The sequence below is a fragment of the Rattus norvegicus genome, chromosome 10 (assembly GCF_021556685.1).
Source record: "Rattus norvegicus strain SHRSP/BbbUtx chromosome 10, alternate assembly SHRSP_T2T, whole genome shotgun sequence".
Classification (NCBI taxonomy): Eukaryota; Metazoa; Chordata; class Mammalia; order Rodentia; family Muridae; genus Rattus; species Rattus norvegicus.
This window is the reverse complement of record NC_141543.1, coordinates 58,806,746-58,825,744: the sequence shown is the minus strand read 5'-3', so window position 1 is coordinate 58,825,744 and position 18,999 is coordinate 58,806,746. Positions and strand designations below refer to the sequence as shown.

Genomic DNA, 18,999 nt, shown 5'->3' with positions numbered 1-18,999 from the left:
GCCTCTCCAAACCTCTATTGATTGAGAACTTGGGGCTCCTGTACTTTCCCAGCATTGGCCTTGAAACCTAATGAATGCTCTTGTTAAAGCAAAAGGCACAGTGCAGTGAATGTGACCGCTACCACCCCTCCCATCCCATCCTTAGCACCGGCAGGAATGGGAGTGGACAGGCCTGCCTGAGGAAGAGTGGGTTGGGGTGGGTAGCCTGATTGAGGAAGAGTGGGTTGGGGCGGACAGGCCTGCTTGAAGAAGAGTAGGTTGGGGTGGGCTGGGATTGAGTTATCTCTGAAAAGTGCTGGTCCACGGTGTCAATCTGTTCCTTGGATTCAAGGGGAGAAATCGTAACATTACTCAAATGGATCCCATGGTCCTGCCACCTGACTTAGCCTGGTTTTGTTCTCTCCCATCTATTATTCCAGAGCTACCCTGCCCTTTCCTTTATGGACTCAAGACTTGGGTTCTCTGACCCTGAATCCTGGGTGTTCCTATACTCAGCAGGAGAGGTCGGGCATCTTTCTTGGATGGGGAAGGGTTGGGTATGGTCTCTGGGGTCCATGCTGGCTTCTCTTTTCTGGTACATCTATCTTCTCAGGTCTGACAAGGCCTGGGTCTACAGTGTCCCCCATCCCCAGCTGTCACTACCTGGCTCTGTTTTTTGTTGTTGTTGTTGTTGTTGTTGTTGTTTTGTTTTGTTTTGTTTTCCTCCTTCTGCAGCAGCCCTGGAAGTTTCCCCAAATTAGTCCATTTTCTGTTTCTCTAACAAAATATCTGAGCTCATGTTGGCTCATGGTTTCTGAAGTCCAAGAGTGTTTAGGCCCACTCAGCTTCTAGTGAGGGCCTTGTGCTGTGCCAACCCATGGTACCGTGTGACGTAGAAGAGGAGACACGGGGAGCCAGGTGCATGCTCGTAAGCTCCTAACTACCTTTCATGGGGTTGCTCCTCCTGACCCAGCACACCCCTAGAGGGCCCTACCCCTTCTTAGCCCTGCTCTGCTGGGGACCTTCACACAGGTTCTGGTAGAGACATACCATGTTCTAAGCACTGCAGGGCTTTCTGGTTTCAGGGCTTCCCCGGTTCAGTAAGGTCATATTGAAGCTCACGTAGTTCAGTCTACCGTGCTGCAAGGCGGGGTCACATGAGTTCCACAGAGGGCTCAGAGGAGCTAGGTACCATGGGATGTGTTGAGCCTTGGAGCCTGGTTTGGGAAGGTGGAAAGTGGCCTAGGCAGGGTGGTGGCACCTACAGGTTCGTGAGTGCTGCAGAGGGTTACAGTATTAGCCTTGCTCTGAGCCTGAGGCTTCTCCTTGGGCTTGGCTGGGCTGTGGAACTCTTTGATGTATCCTTGGTTGGACAGACACAGCCTAGGTGAAGTGTGGCTAGGTGGCTCTCCCATGCTCAGAAGACCCGGCCAGCCCAGAGGAAGATGGGCTGAAGGATGACAGGAGAGAACCTGCCTAGATACAGAGGAGGTGAGGCTAGGCCAAGCGGAGGAAGGGAGCTGGCTCAGAGATGGTCTAATCCCTGCTTGTTTGCTGACTGACACTCCGGCAGGGGGCCAATTAGGAAACACATTTCCTTCACATCCCAGGCACTTGGATGTTCCAGAAGTTGCTAATTAGAACCTAGGTTTTGCCACCCCTGCTGAGAGAGGAGCCCCTTCCTCTTCTAGCACAGAGATAGGCCTGACCTGGAGCAGCTAGTGAACTCTCTTTCAGGCTCCACTGACCCTGAGTGGTAGCCAGTAGGCAGAAACCAAGAGGCCTATGGGAAGAGACTGGCTGGCCAGCCCAATGTGTGCCAGCCCTGAACCCAGACCAAGCTTGGGTGGTGGGTGGATTTTAGGTAAGGCAAGGAAGAATAGAGATCAGGGAGAGCCTTATGCCAGGACCTTGCTGGGCTGCTGGCCCCCATATAGAGAGGACCCTACCCATCCAGTGGGGAAGAAGTGCAATCCTTTCCCATGTGTAAGCTTCACCAGTCTGGGCTTCCATTTCTTCACGTTTCAGATCAAGGAGATATAATATCCAAGTGCTAGGCACCATGTCTAAAGAGGCTATAAGTACCCCATGGAGGTCAGGTCATCCATCACCTAACCACCCCTCTGCTGAGCCACCTCTGTTCTCTGTTGCCCTCTAGGGGAATCCAGCTTACCTCACAAATGTTCCAAAATGTCAAAGCCCAGCCCAGTGTGGAACCCCTGCTTTATTCTTTGCAAGAGTTCTCAGAACACCTCACTCTGAAGAAACCCTTCTTTTGGGGGACAAGATGGGGGATATGTACACATGCTCCCCCTCACAACATGATTGCACCCCTGTCAGCCCAGACATAGGTGGCTAAGTCTGAGGCTACCACCTGCCCTGAGCTTCCTTCACTTGGTGTCCCATAGCTCCAAAGACTTCTGCTCCTGAGGTCAAGTGCTCTGGCCTGGCACAGTAACGGGGGTGTCGTTGGCTGTGGCCATCTATTTCCTGGGTGTCTCCTTTCCCTTGTTTCTCTGCTTTTTGGGGAAAAGTTTCCTCTGTCTCATCTCATATCTTTAACTTTGTATTGTACAGTGCCACACACACACACACACACGATTGCATTGAGCTGTGGTTCATAGATCCCACCCATGTACAACACACATGTGCGTGCACACACATGTACAGGTGCACATGCATGTGGTGGTTCTGCCATAGGAACCTGGGGAGTCCTGGTACTTTATCCCATTCTCACCCTTGAGATTTTCCCTCTACATGCATTCACTAAAAGCCCTAGGCCCTGTCCTGGGTGCTGCACTCACAGATCTGCATGACACCGGAGGTTGGCCCTCAGGGGGTACACATTTGGAAGAGACACAATGAGAGCCGCAGAAGACGCCTGAGTGGGGTTGCCCGGGGCCCGGTAGCCTGTACCCACAAAGCAGGGTTCTCTAGTAATGGGAAAAGTCTCCATGCCCAGAAGCTGGAAACTGACTGGTAGGGCCTGAGAACAAGGAGGGCAAAGGCGCTGGATGCCGGGGGGGGGGGGGGGGTGGGGGTGGGGGGGGTGGGGGGTGGGGGGTGGGTAGGGTTGGACACAGCCTCCTGGGCTGCTTACATTTACATGCAGGAAATATCATGACCCTACTATTGAGCGTGGTGCCTGTGCCCCTAGCAGCTGCCCAGAGAGCCTTAAGTGTCCTCTTCCTTCTCCCTAGGATGCGCATGAGCCCTTGTTGTGAAAGGTGAGATCATCTCTCACTAATTCTTGGAAAAATGCTTCATTCCCAGAAATGTTTATTAGTCCACCCCCTGTAGAAAGACATCTTGGCACTACTGGATGGAAAACTGAAGATGCTTTCACATGAGCCTCAAGTGTTCTACCTGACAGCCCTGCCAGTGATTTCCAAGGACTCGGCTTGAGGGGAAGTGCTGTAGACATCCTGGCCCTGTGTGGTGTCCATGCCAGTGTGCTGTGGCCCAGGCGGCTGAGCAGTGAAGGGCTCTGATAGATCTCGGCATGCCTTTGTGCCTAGGAACCTCCAGAGTCAGTGGCAATGCTGGGTGACCATAGCTGAGCCAGGACTGGGCTTCTCGGTGGCCCTTGTGAATATCTAGTGGCCCTGCTTTATCCTCAGCTGTGTGGGAGGGAGGGAGGTGGCGTTCTTTCTTATTCCTGTGGCTCACCGAGACCCGACAAGGTAAAACAACAAGCTGGGTATCAATGCTGTGGGATCCCAGGCCTGAGCTTCCTCCTTCCCCATGTCACTGATTTAGCATTTGACAGCCTGGAGTAGACATAGCAGCCCTCAGATGGCTCACAAATCCATACTGTAGGGGAACACTGGCTCTGGGCTTCAGATCAGACTTGGAAGAAAAGCCACACAAACATGCTGATGGGTAAGGAAGGAGGCATGGTTCCCCCAGGGGGGAGCCCCTGAGCTGGCAGGCAGAGGGGATGGCATAGTGAGTGATGGCCGTGGTGGTGGTAGAGATGGAGGAGGGCTGTGAGGAGGTGGACTTGTGGTGGTGAGCAGGGAGAGAGGCAGATGTGGAAGGGGGTGGATTACAGGGTGATGGAACCGAGCGGATAGTTGGCCATGGTAGCACTACTGTCACGGTGGAAGTTCTGCTTCGAGCGGCAGACAGAGCCCAGCCTAGCCCTTGTCTCAGACTGGGAAGAAAGGAGTCTCATAGCTGTGGGCCTGGAGCTTTGCCACCTTGTGAGCATTCTCTCTCCTCCTCCTCCTCAGTGGCCCTGGGATCGATGGTGACTGTCAGCAACCTCACTCTCTTCAGAGAGCCAGGTATCTTAGCAGCCAAGTCATAGAAGTGAACTTACCATATCTACTCCAGTGACCCTGGGTATGGACGCTGGTATTAGACTGATGTCAGGCTGCTGCCTTTTCAAGGCAAGGTTCTGATGTGAGCCGCAGGCTGCCGGTAGTAATTTCTGGGAAGAGCCATGTCACCCGGACATCCTCTGGTTGAGAGGATGGGGCACAGACAAGGCAGCAGCGTGCAGCACGGTGCTTCAGAGGCTTGCTGATCCTCCCTAGGGTCACTGGCCCCCTGAGGATCCACCCGTTTCTCCAGCCAGATGTGACCCCCCCCCCCTTACTGAAGAGTGCCAACTACATATGGATGCCAGATGTGGAACTGGATCTACATGAGTCAGTCTGAGGTCGTGGAATGCGGGTGACCACCAGGTTGGGCAGGAAAGGCCAGGCAGCCCCAGTGACAGCTGGACAGCAAAGATTCTGTGCCCACAAGAAAGTGGCTCCCCTGGGGAGCCAGGTGGGGGGCTGGTAGGAGCAGCCCTCCCCAGCCTTGAGCCTGGCCTCCTGCCACTATTGCTCCAGCCAGCCCAGGAAGGAGAGATGGCTGTCCTCAGTCTGGGCAGCGCCAGGCTCTCATCTGCCTGTGTTCTGGTCTGCCATGTTCCTTTTTGCTCCCCATAGTTTCCTGTGTTTTTTAGGAAGCAGTGGTGGCTCAGTGGCTCAGAGAAACCACAGAGATTATCCAGTAAAGGATGTCTTTCTCCATTTTACAGAAGCTCAGGGAAGATGGTCTAGCCAGTGTCTAGTGATGCAGGGCAGAGTTGGGGTACACATCCCCAGGGACTGTAGTCTCTGTTGCAGAGGACCCCAGCATGCCAGGCTTTGATCCTGGGCTTCCTATCCAGCAGTCTCTGTAGACACACCAGTTCCTCCCTCCAGAGACATGGCCTGAGGTAACCGTATGTCCCAAGCTATCACACTTGAACTGCTTAATCCAGGGAGACCAGCTGCCAGGCATGGCAGCGCCCAGCCCTCCACAGGGGTCAGTATATAGCACCTATGTGGTTCCTGAAGTAGAGTTCAGATGATTTGTGTCTCCTGGGAGAAGCAAGTTTGGAGGGGGTTGGACTTCAAGGAACTTGTGGGATTTCAGAGCCAGGCCTGTTATGGATGGGGCACATTGGTTCTGCTCCAGCATGGGACAGAACTCCAGATGTAGGTATCTTGGGGAAGCTTGGTAGTGCCATTCCAGCCAAGGCATCTGGGAGGAAGGAGCTGTTCTTTGCTCCAGTTTCCTGGAGTTGGAGCCTCATGGGGGAAATGGAGGTTAGCAACACTAGACTTTCTTTGAATCCTGGAGGGGGCTAGGGGTGCTGGGACTTGGGCCTAAGTCACACAGAGGAGGTTGTTTGTTACCTCCTCTTCTTCAGAGGCCAGAACTCCGTCTCTGCCAAGACCCTGGCCGGGGCTCACTCATCATCTACTTCCCTATGGGCAGGTTCTGAATCAATACCCAGAAGGCTTTGCTCTTCCCAGTGTCTAATTTGGATATAGTTGTATAGGTTGGGGGTCTAGCCAGTATGGGAAGCAGGTATGGATGGCTGGAGCAGCTCATGAGATCGTGCAAGGTGTTCGGAGGTAGGGTGTCCTTTTAGCAGCTCAGTTTATCTCGAGAGGTAAGCAGAGGAGCAAGGCCTGGCAGGGGCACTGCACAACAGAGGCCAGTCCTCCAGATTAGGCCACCACAGCCTAACACTTGTGGATCTGAGTGACGTGGGTGTTATGGTTTGCATAGGAAATGCCTCCCAAAGGTTGGGAACTTGGCAGGTGAGAGACCTGGTTGAAGAGAGTGGGTCTTGGGACTGTGTCCATGCAAACTTCACCTTGTCCCCAGTCCCTTGCTTGCTTTCTGCTTCCTGGCTGTCAGGAACTAAGCAATCCTGTTCGGCATATTCTCGCCACCATGCTTGGCTTTACCATCGGGCCTTAAGCAGTTGAGCTCACTGGGAACATATATCATACCACCTCTGAATCTGTGGCCCAGATAGAGTGTCTCTTTTATGTTGACTGCTCATTTTGTCACAGTGAAGCAAAGGTTGTTGACACACTGGGTTGAACCAGTGTGGCTGCCTATTGCTCAGGGCCAGGACTAATACCTTCTTCCAAGATGGTTCTCTGATGTCCCTTAACTCCAGGAGATGGTTTCTCCTCTCTCAAGATTAGAGTAGCTGGAGGCAGCAGCCAGGATTTCAAGGTTGTGCTGCTGGCTGCTAGGTCTGTCATGGTAGACAGGACTGATATACATATAGGTCTTACTATGTGTGCCCACCCCAGGTCTGTACTCTGACGGGTGCCACACTTTCCATATAGAAGCCCTGGGAGCAGGGCCTGACCTGGGCTGGCCTGGAAGTGCACAGTCAAGGCTACATTTCATGAAAGCAGCTGAGGATCATGACACACTCTTTCCACCTGGAGATTTACAGGGCTTTTGAGTTTAATGGTTTCTGTGGGATTCGTGTCCTCCCCCATCTTTCCTGGCTGCTGTCTCTAAGGCAAATGGGTGACAAACCTTCCTTTGCTGGTCTGGCCCAACAGGAAAGTATAGATGGGTAGGGAGGGGAGGGGGAAGAGAGGGGCAGCGGCCCTTAGGAGGGGCAGCTGTGGGTGGCCCCCAGGGCCCACTTTGAGCAACCTATAAATCCTGGAAGGCTCTAGAAGGGCAAGAAGCTTCCCCCACAGAAGCGCTAGAGAGAGGGGAGTGGCCATGGGGAAAAGCTGTTGCCCACCCAGTCTCTGCTCTCTCATGGCTAGCCCAGCAGGTGGCTTCTGCCCTACTGCACCTTCCTCTATGGCTGTGGGCTCTCAGCAAGCCATGAGTTAGCCGGCAGGGCATCTGCCTTGCTTTCATAGGTCAGGCAGCTTCCCCAGAACCCAGCCTCACTTAGATCTCAGGGGCAGGCCCTTTAAACCTTCGTGCAGGGCTATCTACTCCTGTTCCTACCTGCTGATGCCAGGTTCTTAGAAGGCATAGAGCTCCCTGTAGCCCTTGATGGCCCCTGGTCCAGAGCTGGAGTAGGGCTGTAAGGGAGGTGGGTTTTGAGGGAACTGGCTCTGGGCAGAAACAGCAATTTCCCCTGTGGAGGCGTTAAGCACAGGATAATGGCCAGGGGCTCCCCTTGCTGCAGGTTGCCTTTAATGGCCTAAGAATTCCCCTGGCACTGGACTTAAGGGAGAGGTTGAGACCACTGGGAAGGGTGGCCACTCCCTTACTTCCTTGGTAAGGCGAACCTGGAGCTGCAGCTAGGGATATGTGTAGGCAGCAGATTGAATTCTGCACTCTGCGACTGAGAGAGACTGGCTGCCCTTGTGCTGCCTCAAGACACTCCTCCACACTTGGCCTTCCACTTCGCCCCTACACCAGGAGCAGCATAGGTGGCCCTTGTTAAATCTGAGTCTTGTGGGGTTGGCCCTCAGAGTCCTCACCTCCCTCTTCCCCCTAGAGACACAGCTGGGCTCTGCCACTGGTCTCAGTGGGCAGGGCACACAAGCTCGCTGGAGATGCTAGAGAATTCAGGTAGGGATGATAGGCTTTGTGGTTTACCCTGCTCTGGTAGCTGAGAAACGTCCTTAGCATTGTGAACTGGAAAATTGCTGAAGGGAGCTGACCACGCCCCGTGCAGTTACAAGGTGCTGAGTTCTGGGCTGCTCTTAGAAGCCCAAGTTTCCTGCCCAAGTTTCAAGCTCTCCCCCCACCCCCATTAGATTTTTCCCTAAGGATCTGTTCCATCCCATAGCTGGTTCCTCCCCAAAGAGCTCAGCTGGGGTTGCAGACAGCCTGGAAGAGCTCTTCCCAGCCCTGATTTTGTCTGCCACCAAGCGTTTTGAAGGCACAGAAGGTAGGAACAAAGATGCTGGCTCACCTCACCTGTTACCATTGAGCAGGAGACAAGGGAGGGAAGGAGGGAGGGAGGATAGGTATGTGGTGTGGAGCCAGTGTCTGTCTCGTTCATGGGCTCCTGTCTTTGCCCCCAGCACTGGCCTACTCTCAGAACTGAGGACTTCCATTCCACCAGCAACCTGTAATTTCAGGCCTCCCAGCATGCTCCCTGTGCCCATGACCACCTTGCTGGGAACCATCTCATCACCCTCCTTTCTGAATGGGAGAAACCTCACCTGAACCCCAACAGAGGATAACATCAAGACATAAGCCTAAAGATGGGGGGTTAGCACTCAGGCGGGTAGGTGGGCGGGTTTCGCTGCAAAGCTATTTGTCCTGCTCTAGCAAAGTGCAGTTGACTGTAGAGAAGTCTTCGGATTGCAGTCTAGGTGGCTAAGAAGTCTAAGATCAAGGTACCACCCCTTCTCTCCTTCTAAAATGCCACCTTGTTGCTGTGACACCACATGATGGGGGCGGCAGGGGCTCACTGAAGCCTCTTAGAGGACCACTGCTCTGTGTGTGTGTGTGTGTGTGTGTAGCCCACATACTGCTGAGTTCACTTTTTAAGGGCTCCCAACTCCTAAATACTGCCATTCGGGCGGGACACCCACACGAAGCAGGGTGTAAGAGTTCTGTGTGGCCCTAAGACTGTTAGAGCTGTTGCTCCACTTCCCTCAGTCGCCTGGCCAAGTGATGTCATGTATCACCAAGTGCTATCTAGGTGTAGTCTGGAGACCTTGGTCCTTCCTCATCAGAAGCAGCAGCCAGTTAGAGGTGACAGCAGCCCTGGTGTGTGCCACGAGGCTGCCAAAGTGTGCTCTCCCTAAGTGCACAGAGCAGGTCTGTTTGAGGTCACGTCTTCGATGTGTATTTTGAATCTTTTCAGTGGTGTGTGCACTGCGGGGACTTGGCCCATGCACTGTGTGTGCAGCTCATACGTGGTGGGCTTTGTAATGTGCGGAGACGTTGCCAAGGGCAGCGGAAATGTGGATTTTTTTTTTCCCAGCATAATCACATGAATCCCGATGTCACCCTCCCTGCTTCTGGGCCTGCTGTCTCAGCCTGTAGTTAGGAAGGTCCCTACCACAGAATTAGTTAGATCTTTTGGGGACAGAAGGAACACAAATGCTTTCTTTAACTTCTTAATTCTTGAACATAGCAGCGTCCTGTGGGGACCTTCAGGGCTCAGGTGAAGCAGGCCTCTTGAGGCCTGTGGTAGTTTCTAGGGAGTAGAGCCTGCCTCCACAGAATAACTCACTGAGAGGTCTGAGGTAAGCCAGTGATGCTTATCTTCAGAGCCACAGTTGCAGGACCATGAGAGGGAAAGTCTCCAGGGGAATCTTGGGGCACAGCCCAAGGCTAGACCATGTCCAGCCAGCTCTTCTCCTGAGTTCTTTTCTGTAAAGCTGAGACCCTCTCAAGCCTGTCCATCAGGCTGAGGGCCAAGACCTCTCTAGTTATACTGGAATGGGGCCCACACTCATGACCTCACCATAATTGCCTCTGGAAAGGCCCTGTCTCCAGATTGTTATTCTCTGAGTACAGGGATGTTAGGGCTCCAACAAGGGAGCTTGGGGCATCAATGCTCCGAGTCGGGATTAGACTACATCATCAAGGGCCCAGCCAGAGGGGCCTCCACGCAGCCAGCCCATTCCTCGTCAGGCAACACTGACTGGCCAAGGGTTGCCACACAGGGAAACTGCTGTGTCCTGAGAGGTTCATTCTGTATTCAGCTCAGTCCCCGGGAAAGGAAACCACAGCTCTCCTGATCACTTAGCTGAGGGGGCACTCAGTTGCCACGGTGACCTCTGTCTGCAGAGTCACTTCTCTAGGCTGGAGGGTTTCCCCACCCCCCATCCTCAGAGTTCACACTGAGTGTTGAATCCCTTGGTGACAAAAACATGGAAACGGTTGCCATGGCAACCATTCTTTGGAGCCCTCAGACTGAAGTGCAAAGTTCAGGATACCCAGGAACAGCTGAAATGAAAATATGGGAAAATCCACCACTTCTCTCACCCAGGAGGGCAGGTTGGAGCATCCAGTGCTGCTCTGCCCCCAGCTGTCCACTCTCCAATCTTGGCCAGCCAATGTGGGCACAGGAAGGGAGCAGGGAGGCCCCCCCCAGAGACCCAGGCCAGCTTTCTGATTGTGGAAGAACCAGGGAAATTATAAGCTGGGCTTCCCCTGGGGTCTCCAAGTCACTGCTGCTCTTTGTCAGGGGGTGCTCAGCATAGTCCAGGGGTAGTGCTTCTCTGCCCTGTGGGGATGAAGTGTACACTCTGTGACATATGACATACTGGGTCAGCACAGGAAATCAGCCCTGGCTGCGGGGATGGAAACGATGTCTGCTTCCCTCAAATGGGGCTGAGCGTAGCTGAGGGCTTCCCTAGGAACCTTCTGGACTTTAGAGGGTGTGTGTTCCTTTCTCCCCGGCAATTCCTAAGTAAGCTCCAAGAGGCTCCTACAGCCACTAATGTTCAGGAAGCCAATGCATACACACTACTTACCACTTACAGCCTCTCAAAAGCCCCGCACCAAGGAAATTCTTGACGGGAACCTGGTGCTCCATACACTTATTTGAACAAAGTTCCTCCATCTTTTTTTGTTGTTTATGTGTACACAAGTGGGGTGTTTGTATGTGCATGTGTGTAGGTCAGAAGTTGAGTTTGGGTATGTTCCTGTTGTTCTCTACCTTGTTTGGGGATAGTCTCTCATTGAACCTGGAACATGCCAGTCCCCAAGGATCTGCCTGTCATCCCCAATGCTGTAGTTATACGTGCTGCTTTGTCCTTGAGTTCTGAACTCATGTCCCCAGTGTTTGCCTGGCAAATACTTTGCTGACCCAGCCTCTCCCTCATGAACATGCCCTTCTACTTTAAAGTGCCTTCCATGGGAGCGTCTTCTCACATATCTGCTGTTTATCCTCAGTGTCTCTCAGACCAGCAGCATCGGCACTCCTGGGGGAGCATGTGCAGTGGGGACTCTGGGCTTCACCTGGTTCTGTTGAGTCAGAAGCTCAAGGGTGGAGTCAGCAATAATTGCAGAAGCTCTCCAGGGGTGTCTGGCACAGTCTGGTTTGAGAACCCCTATAGCAGAAGACTAGGGGCAGGAGATGGAGGGATGGAGGGAGAGATAGGGCTGAACCCGAGAGGCTCCAAGGGAGGTAGCAGCCTGGTGGGGAGTGTTTGAGGACCCTGGCCCACCCTGGAAAAGGACTGGCCAACTGGCAGGCTCTTTTGATACTGCTGTACTGAGATTCCCTGATGGGCTGTTTCAGTTTTGTTGAAGTCAGGATGATTTGGGGGGCAGTGGGGGTACATCCTAAGGCTTTGTGTGAAGTGACTGGAGCCTTTGGAAGTATAGACATATGAGGTGCTCCTTGTTTCCAGAGTGGTCAGCACTGCTGTCATCAAGGCCACTAAAGTCTAAAGGTAGACTTTACCCAGAGAGCTAAGGGCACGCTTAATCTGTCTAACATGCTTGCCTGGAGTCTCTATAAGAGATCTCAAATCTCTTCCAAGAGGCAGTGTTAGGGGGCACCTTCAACAAAGGCAGGAGCAACATTTCTTGGAATAGGGGTCTTGGCCCAGGTATTAGCTCAGATTCTGGGATCAGATTTACTACAGCTCACCTATTGCCCATGGGAAGCCTTTCCAGATCCCATTCCAGGTTCTTGTAAGACACGGTGCAAGTAGGGCCCATCCCATCACAGGACCTGGGCACCTGGCTGCACTTGCCAACTGTGGCCCACAACACCCATTTGCTTCCTTGCAGCTGTCCAGATCCACATTCTGAAGGCGGACAAAGCAGGGGACTGGTGGAAGTTCACAGTGAACATCATCTCCGTGTACAAGCAGGGCACAAGTCGTATACGCCGTGGTGACCAGAGTTTGTGGATCCGTTCGCGAGACATCGCTTGCAAGTGTCCCAAAATCAAGCCCCTCAAGAAGTACCTGCTGCTGGGCAATGCTGAGGACTCGCCTGACCAGAGTGGCATCGTGGCAGACAAGAGCAGCCTGGTGATCCAGTGGCGGGACACATGGGCACGACGGCTGCGCAAGTTCCAGCAGCGGGAGAAGAAGGGCAAGTGCAAGAAGGCCTAGCGTGGAGGTGGCGCAGGCTCCAGGAGGGCGGGCAGGGCGCTGGCAGGGGCTGGCAGCCTTGGACTTGGCCCGCCAGGGTTTTTCCGGGAGGGTGGGGGCGGGGCGAAGTCAAAGTGGGGCGGGGCCCTCAGTGGCTCCGCCCCAGCCCCACCCTCACACCCCTGGCTGTTCAAAAGTACCCTGTATTGACAGGCCAGGCCCTGGAGAAATGAGGACAAGACATAGCTACCTCACGGCGCTCCTTCCAGAATAGAGATGCGCTTCCCTAGGGCTAGGTGGGGGTCGCCGTGGAGGGGTTGGGGGTCCCGAGAGGCGGGAACAGAATGGCGCAGTGGACCACAGCCACTGTATTTGATGGTTATTGAAGGGGATGTGAGAACTGTGAATTTTCGGGCCTGCAGCCTGGGTAGGGGCAACCAATCCACCACCAGACACTAGTCATGCCCCCCTCCTTTCTCCATCACCTGCTGTCTAGGAATTCCCACAGGACTCCAGACTCTGACAACAGGTCCCTATGTCAAAGGGCCAGATGACACTGGGATCAGCCAGCTTCGGGTCTCCACTGCCACCTGCTGGGCTGGTCTCCTGGGCGGAGTTCACCATCTGTAGGGAGGAGAGGCTCCTCCTGGGGTCCGCCCTTCCCCAGTGAGGCTGGCCCAGGCTTCTGGCCCATCAGAGGGCCTAGGGCCTAAGGACCCTGAAGTCAAGCCGGGTGGTCACTGCCTCTGCTGGAGCTGCCTGTGGAAGGAGGCATTGCAAACCAAAACCTCCCAGAGAGTTTCCTTGCTGGAAACTTGGAAACAGCCCTTTTTATGACATTTTCCAGGGGAGGGGGAAGGGTACTGGCGGGGTTTAGGGCAATGACACTATTTGTGTAATGACATCAGCTCCCACAAGGCCTCACAGCAATGTCAACAGCTGGAAAGGGTCTGGTCAGGCCTGGAATGCCAGCGGCTGTACAGGCAGTTTGAACCGGGCTTGGGGGAAGGGGCTTGCCTGCGTCAGGACAGGGTTGCTGTTTAGCGAGGTGCCTGGTGTCCAAGCTGTAGGTAGGCAAGGCCAGGAGTGGTCAGGTTCCTGGGGCCCAAGGATGCTGTGACTACTTCCTGTTGCTACCCTCACTGCTGGCTCCCAAGGAAAGGGACAGGCTCCTAGGTTAAGAAACCCATTCTAGCCGCTAGCTGTCTTGGTCTAGCCTGGGCAGTCTGGTCCATTCCTTTCTGGCTGCCTTCTTTGTGGAGGTCCCCAGGCCTTCCTGTATGCCTAGCCCTCTTTTCTCTTAGAGATTTAATGTCCTCATGCAGGCAGCTCCAAGCTTCCCTTCTGGTTGCTTCCCAGGCCCCTTTAGCCTTTCTCTGCATCCCTGCACTTGGGCCTCTAGCCTCACGCCCCGCACACTGGATGAGAGGCCTGGGCCTCTCAGTCAGGAAATTTGTTTCATTTCCCCTGTCCATTTGGCTGCCCTGGAGGGCCATATGAGGGCTGAAGCTCAGCCCCTTAGTGACACGGCTCCCTCTGCTTCTCTCACTTCTGCCCACATCACCACTGCCACTTACTGAGCACCCTCTTGGTGCCAGGCACTTTACCCATTAGCTCCTGGCCTGTTTTCATTACAAACCCACGAGACAGGGATTCATTCTTGTCCTCATGTCTGCCAGTAAAAAGATGTGTCCACATGCCCAAGGTCACGCCAGCACTCTGACCTTACCACAGTTGCACATCAGCTATTAGCCCACTTGACACTCCCGCAGCAGCCGGAGAGAGTGGGGTGGGGTAGTGGTTATCACTGAGACCCAGGCAGCTTGTCTCTTGAGAACCTTGAGGCTATAAGCCTGGAGTATGGTCTGGGACAGATACAGTAACACCTCCAGAAGTGACATGGAGAGTGATAGGGCACGAGGAATGGACTCCCTAGAGGAAAGCCTCAGGTGTGGTCATAGAGAGAGCCTAGAAAGACGGCTTGGCTGCATCACAAGCAGGAGGAAGACTATAGGGTTTCAGAGAGAGGCTAGCACATAGACCTACCCTGGCAAGGGTCTTGTGGCTTCCCTGGTCCAAGCCTGAGACTGAGGGCAAGGGCCATTATCCAGGACAGCCACTGTGGTTTGTTGGGTGCCATCTGCAGTAAATAACATCCCAACTGCCTGGCAGCTCTTACTTCTGTACCAGCATGGCGTCTGCCCTGGCCAGCTTCCACCCATGGACCTTGGCTTCCAGTCTCACCCGGTGTCCAGTGAAGCCCTCCCCCAGCCAGCCCCCTGCGAAGCAATGAGACATCTTGTTAGAAATCCACCAAGGCCTCTTGCCCTGCCCACTGTGGCTATTAAATAGCCAAGATTGGCCAAGTTATGGATAAGGTCATTGCTGAGAAAGCAGAGTTTGTCACAGCTGCCACCTCTGTTCTGGGCTTAAATCCAGCCCACCTCTCCTCTGCCTGAGAGCCAGCCTTAGGAAGGCAGCTGTCTCCTGCCCACCCTGGGCCCCACCCTAGGGAGGAGATGGGGAAGGAGAGGAGACATCCTATTTGTACAGTTAGGAAGGCGTGCAAGATGGAGGTAGGTGTCTGAGTTTGCAAGTGTATTAACAGAGTTGTGATATGTAGGTCTTTGAAGAAAACCATACCACACTAGTCACTTACCAGTCAACCCTCCCCAGCTGTCCCTCTGCTTACCGTTTGAGTAGTCTGATCCCCTGCCACCAGAAGGCCTCCTTTGCTGACACACAGTGGCACAAAGGCGTAGGGTATGGAGATGGGGTGCTCCCGGGAACACCTGTGAGCCTCTCTGGCCTCTGTGGCCAGGGCTTCTGGCCTGGAAAGCAGGGCAGGAGGCAGGACCATCAGGCTCCTTCAGATGGGAGGGAGGGTCAGAAGCCTAGGGCAAAGCCCAGGGAGGCTGAGTGGCCTCTCCGAGGGCCTTGGGGACTTTCTAGAACTTTGCCTCAGTGGTTACATTCAGGCTCTCTTAGAATTGCCCCGAGCTGGAACAGGACTGAAATGGAGACCCTTTGGGACTGACCTGGGAGATGGTTCCTTTAGGGTCTCAACACTGAAGGGCTCTATCCAGGAAACCTAGAGAGTGGGCAAGTTAGGCTCACGAATGGGCTGTGGTTCACAGACAGACATTCCTGTGGACCAGAGCCATGCCATACCCCAGGGGTATCAAAATTCTCTTTGTGGGGCCCTGCCCCAGCCAAAAACTAAGCCAGCCTCACCTCTTGTGTCAGTGGACATCTTTCCCCTTTCCCTGACCTGGGTACACCCCCGGCCTCCCTCCTGTGTCGCCGATTCTGCTCACACAGAATTGTAAATGTTTAGTTGTGACCATGACATACTGTTTGGGCCAGTGTCCCTTTCCAATGCGTACTAATATATTATGGTTATTATATATGAATATATTTAATGACATGGAGAAAGTTGTGGATTTTCTTTTTTTTTTTAAGGTTTTTTTGTTGTTAGAGTTGTAATGGGCCCAGACGGAACTTGTAACGTGGCCCTACGTGATGGAGCTAAATTCATATCATTAAATAAACTCTTGTATACTGTTCTGTGTCCCAGCCTTTCTTGGTGGCCAGAGCCTTGGTGGTGTGGCATGTGGGGAGGTAGAAGGGCGGAGGCTAACAGTGACTTAAGGAATATGGCGTCTTGCCCTAGGACACCCCAGCAAGACAGAATCTTGTGTGTTTTAAACAAAGAGCCCTAACTACCCAAAAAAGGCAGGAAAAGTGTAGCCTTGTTTGGGAGGTCCTAGGGCTTGCTGGCTCTGACGGCTGCTCTAACAGGCTCTCAGATGGGGCAGTCCACAGTGCGATTCCAAAGTCACCACTGGGGCAGATCCCTCCCATTCCCTGGAGTTCCCAGGCAAGGGTATAAGAGAAAGGAGGTTCCTCCCACCTTGCCCTACCCTCACCTCTAGGTTCAGAGCCTGCAAGCCCCTTTCGACTTCTCTAACTGTCTCCTCTTTCCTCTATTCAAGATGAAGTATAGATGACAGAGGTTGATAAAACTCAAGAGATTGTGCAAAAAAATCCCCGCCACTGCCCAGCCCCCAGCCCACTGAGGCTTAGCGCTGAGCAGGGCCTGGGCCTGTGCCAGCACCATGCAGCCACCAGGAGCTGAGCTCAGTAGTTTTGGAGAGGCTATGTTTAAACTTCCAAATGGTTGTGATTTCTTGACTGAACAAAAAGCCAGCCCCCTGGGAGGATGTGCTGCCAGGGCCTGTGGACCAGACGCTTTCCTGTACCCAGTGGTTTTGAAGACAAGACTCACCTGCTGGCCTGCTCCAGCCCCTCAGCAATGTGGGCTTTGGAGTGCCCTGACTTTCAAGGCATGGAAGTCTCCCCCTGCTGCAGAGCGGATAGGTAGTTGGGAGTATGACACTGTTGGGTCAACCTCCACTGAACCAGCTCTGAGGAGCAGGGTTCCCAGCCAGGTCAGGCAGGAACACACTTGGACTCTTGTCCCCCAAACAATTTCAGAAATGGGTGCTTGCTGAACACCAATGCCTGGTGGTGGGTAGTTGAGGACAGAAAGCAGTTCCTGGTTGGCTATGCAGACTAAGGAAAGAGCAAGGCCTTGTCTGTGGTATCAGGCTCCAGGGGCCAGCTGGGGCTGAGTTCTGTGACTGTTTGGCAGTTTGACGTTCATCTTTGGTCATTTTAAGGTAAGAGTTCAGTTCTCAAGGACTTTCCATGATACAGCTTTTTTTTTTCCCTCTCCACAAAGCTGTCTGTGTCTGACCCCCTCCCAGCCGGGCTCTGTGCTGGCAGGAAACACACGGTTGATCGGAGGCATGAACATGGACTGAACAGCACACTTGCCTCTTAGGGCCTTTCACCTGGCTGGGAAGACAAGGCACTGACATCTGTCCAGTGCTAAGAAAATATTACAAGCAGGGCCTCTGCTAAGCACTGGCCCAATGTGGAGGGGAAAGCTGGAAGAAGATGGGAGGAAGCCCCAAGGAAGCCGAGTAGACCTTATCAGGACCCGGGGACTGGTTCAGTGCAAAGACCAGAGGCCTACCTGGGAGGGTTCATGCACTGAAGAGGCACCCTCATTCCATCTCTGCATTTCTCAGGAACAGTGCCTTGAATGGGGATGCCCACCCAGAATAGACACACCCTGTGGTCTCAGACTAAATATAGACATATAGTAACTTCTCCAAGAAAAGCTGGAGTAGAATAGCAGCCAGTGAGAAATACTGAACAGATTAACTCATTGCTCTTATCAACCTGGAGGCATGGTGGGACAGCAAAGCATTCTGGGAGGAGATCGGGGCCTTTAGTTGGCATACAGTTGGGAGGGAGCTTGGGAATCCTATGGTACAGTAAGAGGATGGCTAGTTTGGTCTTATATTTTAAGAGGTGAGAGGATACCCACTTAGCTTCAGCAGGAGCCATACAAAAGCTGCCAATGTCATTACCTGAGGGAACAGCTGTTTGGCCGGCTGCTGGTGGTTCTGACTAGTCAGGAAGGGCAGCTCTTGAAACTGAGGATCAGTTGAGAACTCTGTGGCAGCCCCGTGGTAGGAGAGTTCCAAGGATCCAGATTCATGGAGCTGATGCACAACCCCAGCAGGCTGGCTGGCAGCAGGCACCAGATTAAAAAGGTGCAGGAGTTTCTGTGTCAGATCTGCGAAAGACTGGTGGATGCTATGTCTCCATCCAGGCACTGCAGACCCGCTGAGAAGGTTTTCTTGGGGTTGACAGCTAGGGTTCGATATAATTATTAATAATCATAACACTTAAATGGAGCAAAACTGTGGTGGTGTCCCAGTATCTGGACTTCTTTAAGGTGCATATATTAATAGTCAGTTAAGTTAAACAATTCATATGCTGTTGTTTTAATAAGGTTTACTTTCATTGACAAAGTCCCTGAAGAGAGCGGTACTCTGGCTGCCCTGCCTCTCTGTGTTCTGTGAGTGGTGCAAGACCTAGTCGACCAGTTCCAGAGTGCTCACTGCAGGTCTACAGACCTGACATATTGAAGCTGGACAGGAGCTGTCACCTGGGGTTTGAGGCAGCAGGCTCTCTGGTACACCTCACTCAGTTGGTTATGCCTAGCTGCTTTTGATGGAGTGAGAAAGCTATCTTTGAGGAAGACTGACGGATGAGTCTCCCTGCCTGCAGTGCCTATGGCTGGGACCTCAGGTCCTCAGACCAGAACGTCCCAGGCAGCTTTCTCCCTACTCTCCGCTGCCCATGGGTGTACAGAAGTGAAGTAACTTGTCCGGGGTCACACAATGCCCTGACTGGGCCTACAGCCCACTCAGCCAGAACAGAAGCTACTGTGTGGCAGACATGGGCCAGTGTCTTCCTGAAAAGGGCTTTCAGTGCAACTGAGCCAGGCCTTCGTGGCTCTGGTTCAAAGTGTCCCACGAGTTGCCGGGGCTTCGTGCTGAGCAAGTCAAGAGGAGGTGAGAAAGTTAAACAGACTATCAATGCTGCCTCTTCTGAGCCCCAAAGTGGGGGGCTCCCAGGAGACACTGTTTGTACAGATTTGGGGTTTCCCACAAGACAGGATGGCAGAATCTGCAGATTCCTGGTCTTACATCGGATGATCCATTAGCAACCACCCTGCCCTGACAAATGTCTCTCAGGGCATACTGCATCTAAAGCCTTGGCCTACAGTCCAGCAAGGCTGCTGTCTTCCCAGTCACAGGCCCCTGACACAAGCCCACTCTTCTTCACCTCCAGTCTGTTCCTCACAGCCTGCTTCACA

General features: G+C 53.4%; 1 protein-coding gene across 2 annotated transcripts in view; it reads left to right on the top strand.

Moving 5' to 3' along the window:
* The window catches only part of Ntn1 (netrin 1), a 192,311-nt gene extending 176,486 nt beyond the window's left edge, over positions 1-15,825 (top strand). The window contains 1 exon segment of one of the 2 annotated variants that reach the window (NM_053731.3): positions 11,953-15,825. In NM_053731.3, the coding sequence (NP_446183.2) occupies positions 11,953-12,281 (329 nt within the window). In that variant the 3' untranslated portion in view covers positions 12,282-15,825. 2 annotated transcript variants of the gene reach the window in all.
* The last annotated feature ends 3,174 nt before the right edge of the window (positions 15,826-18,999 follow it).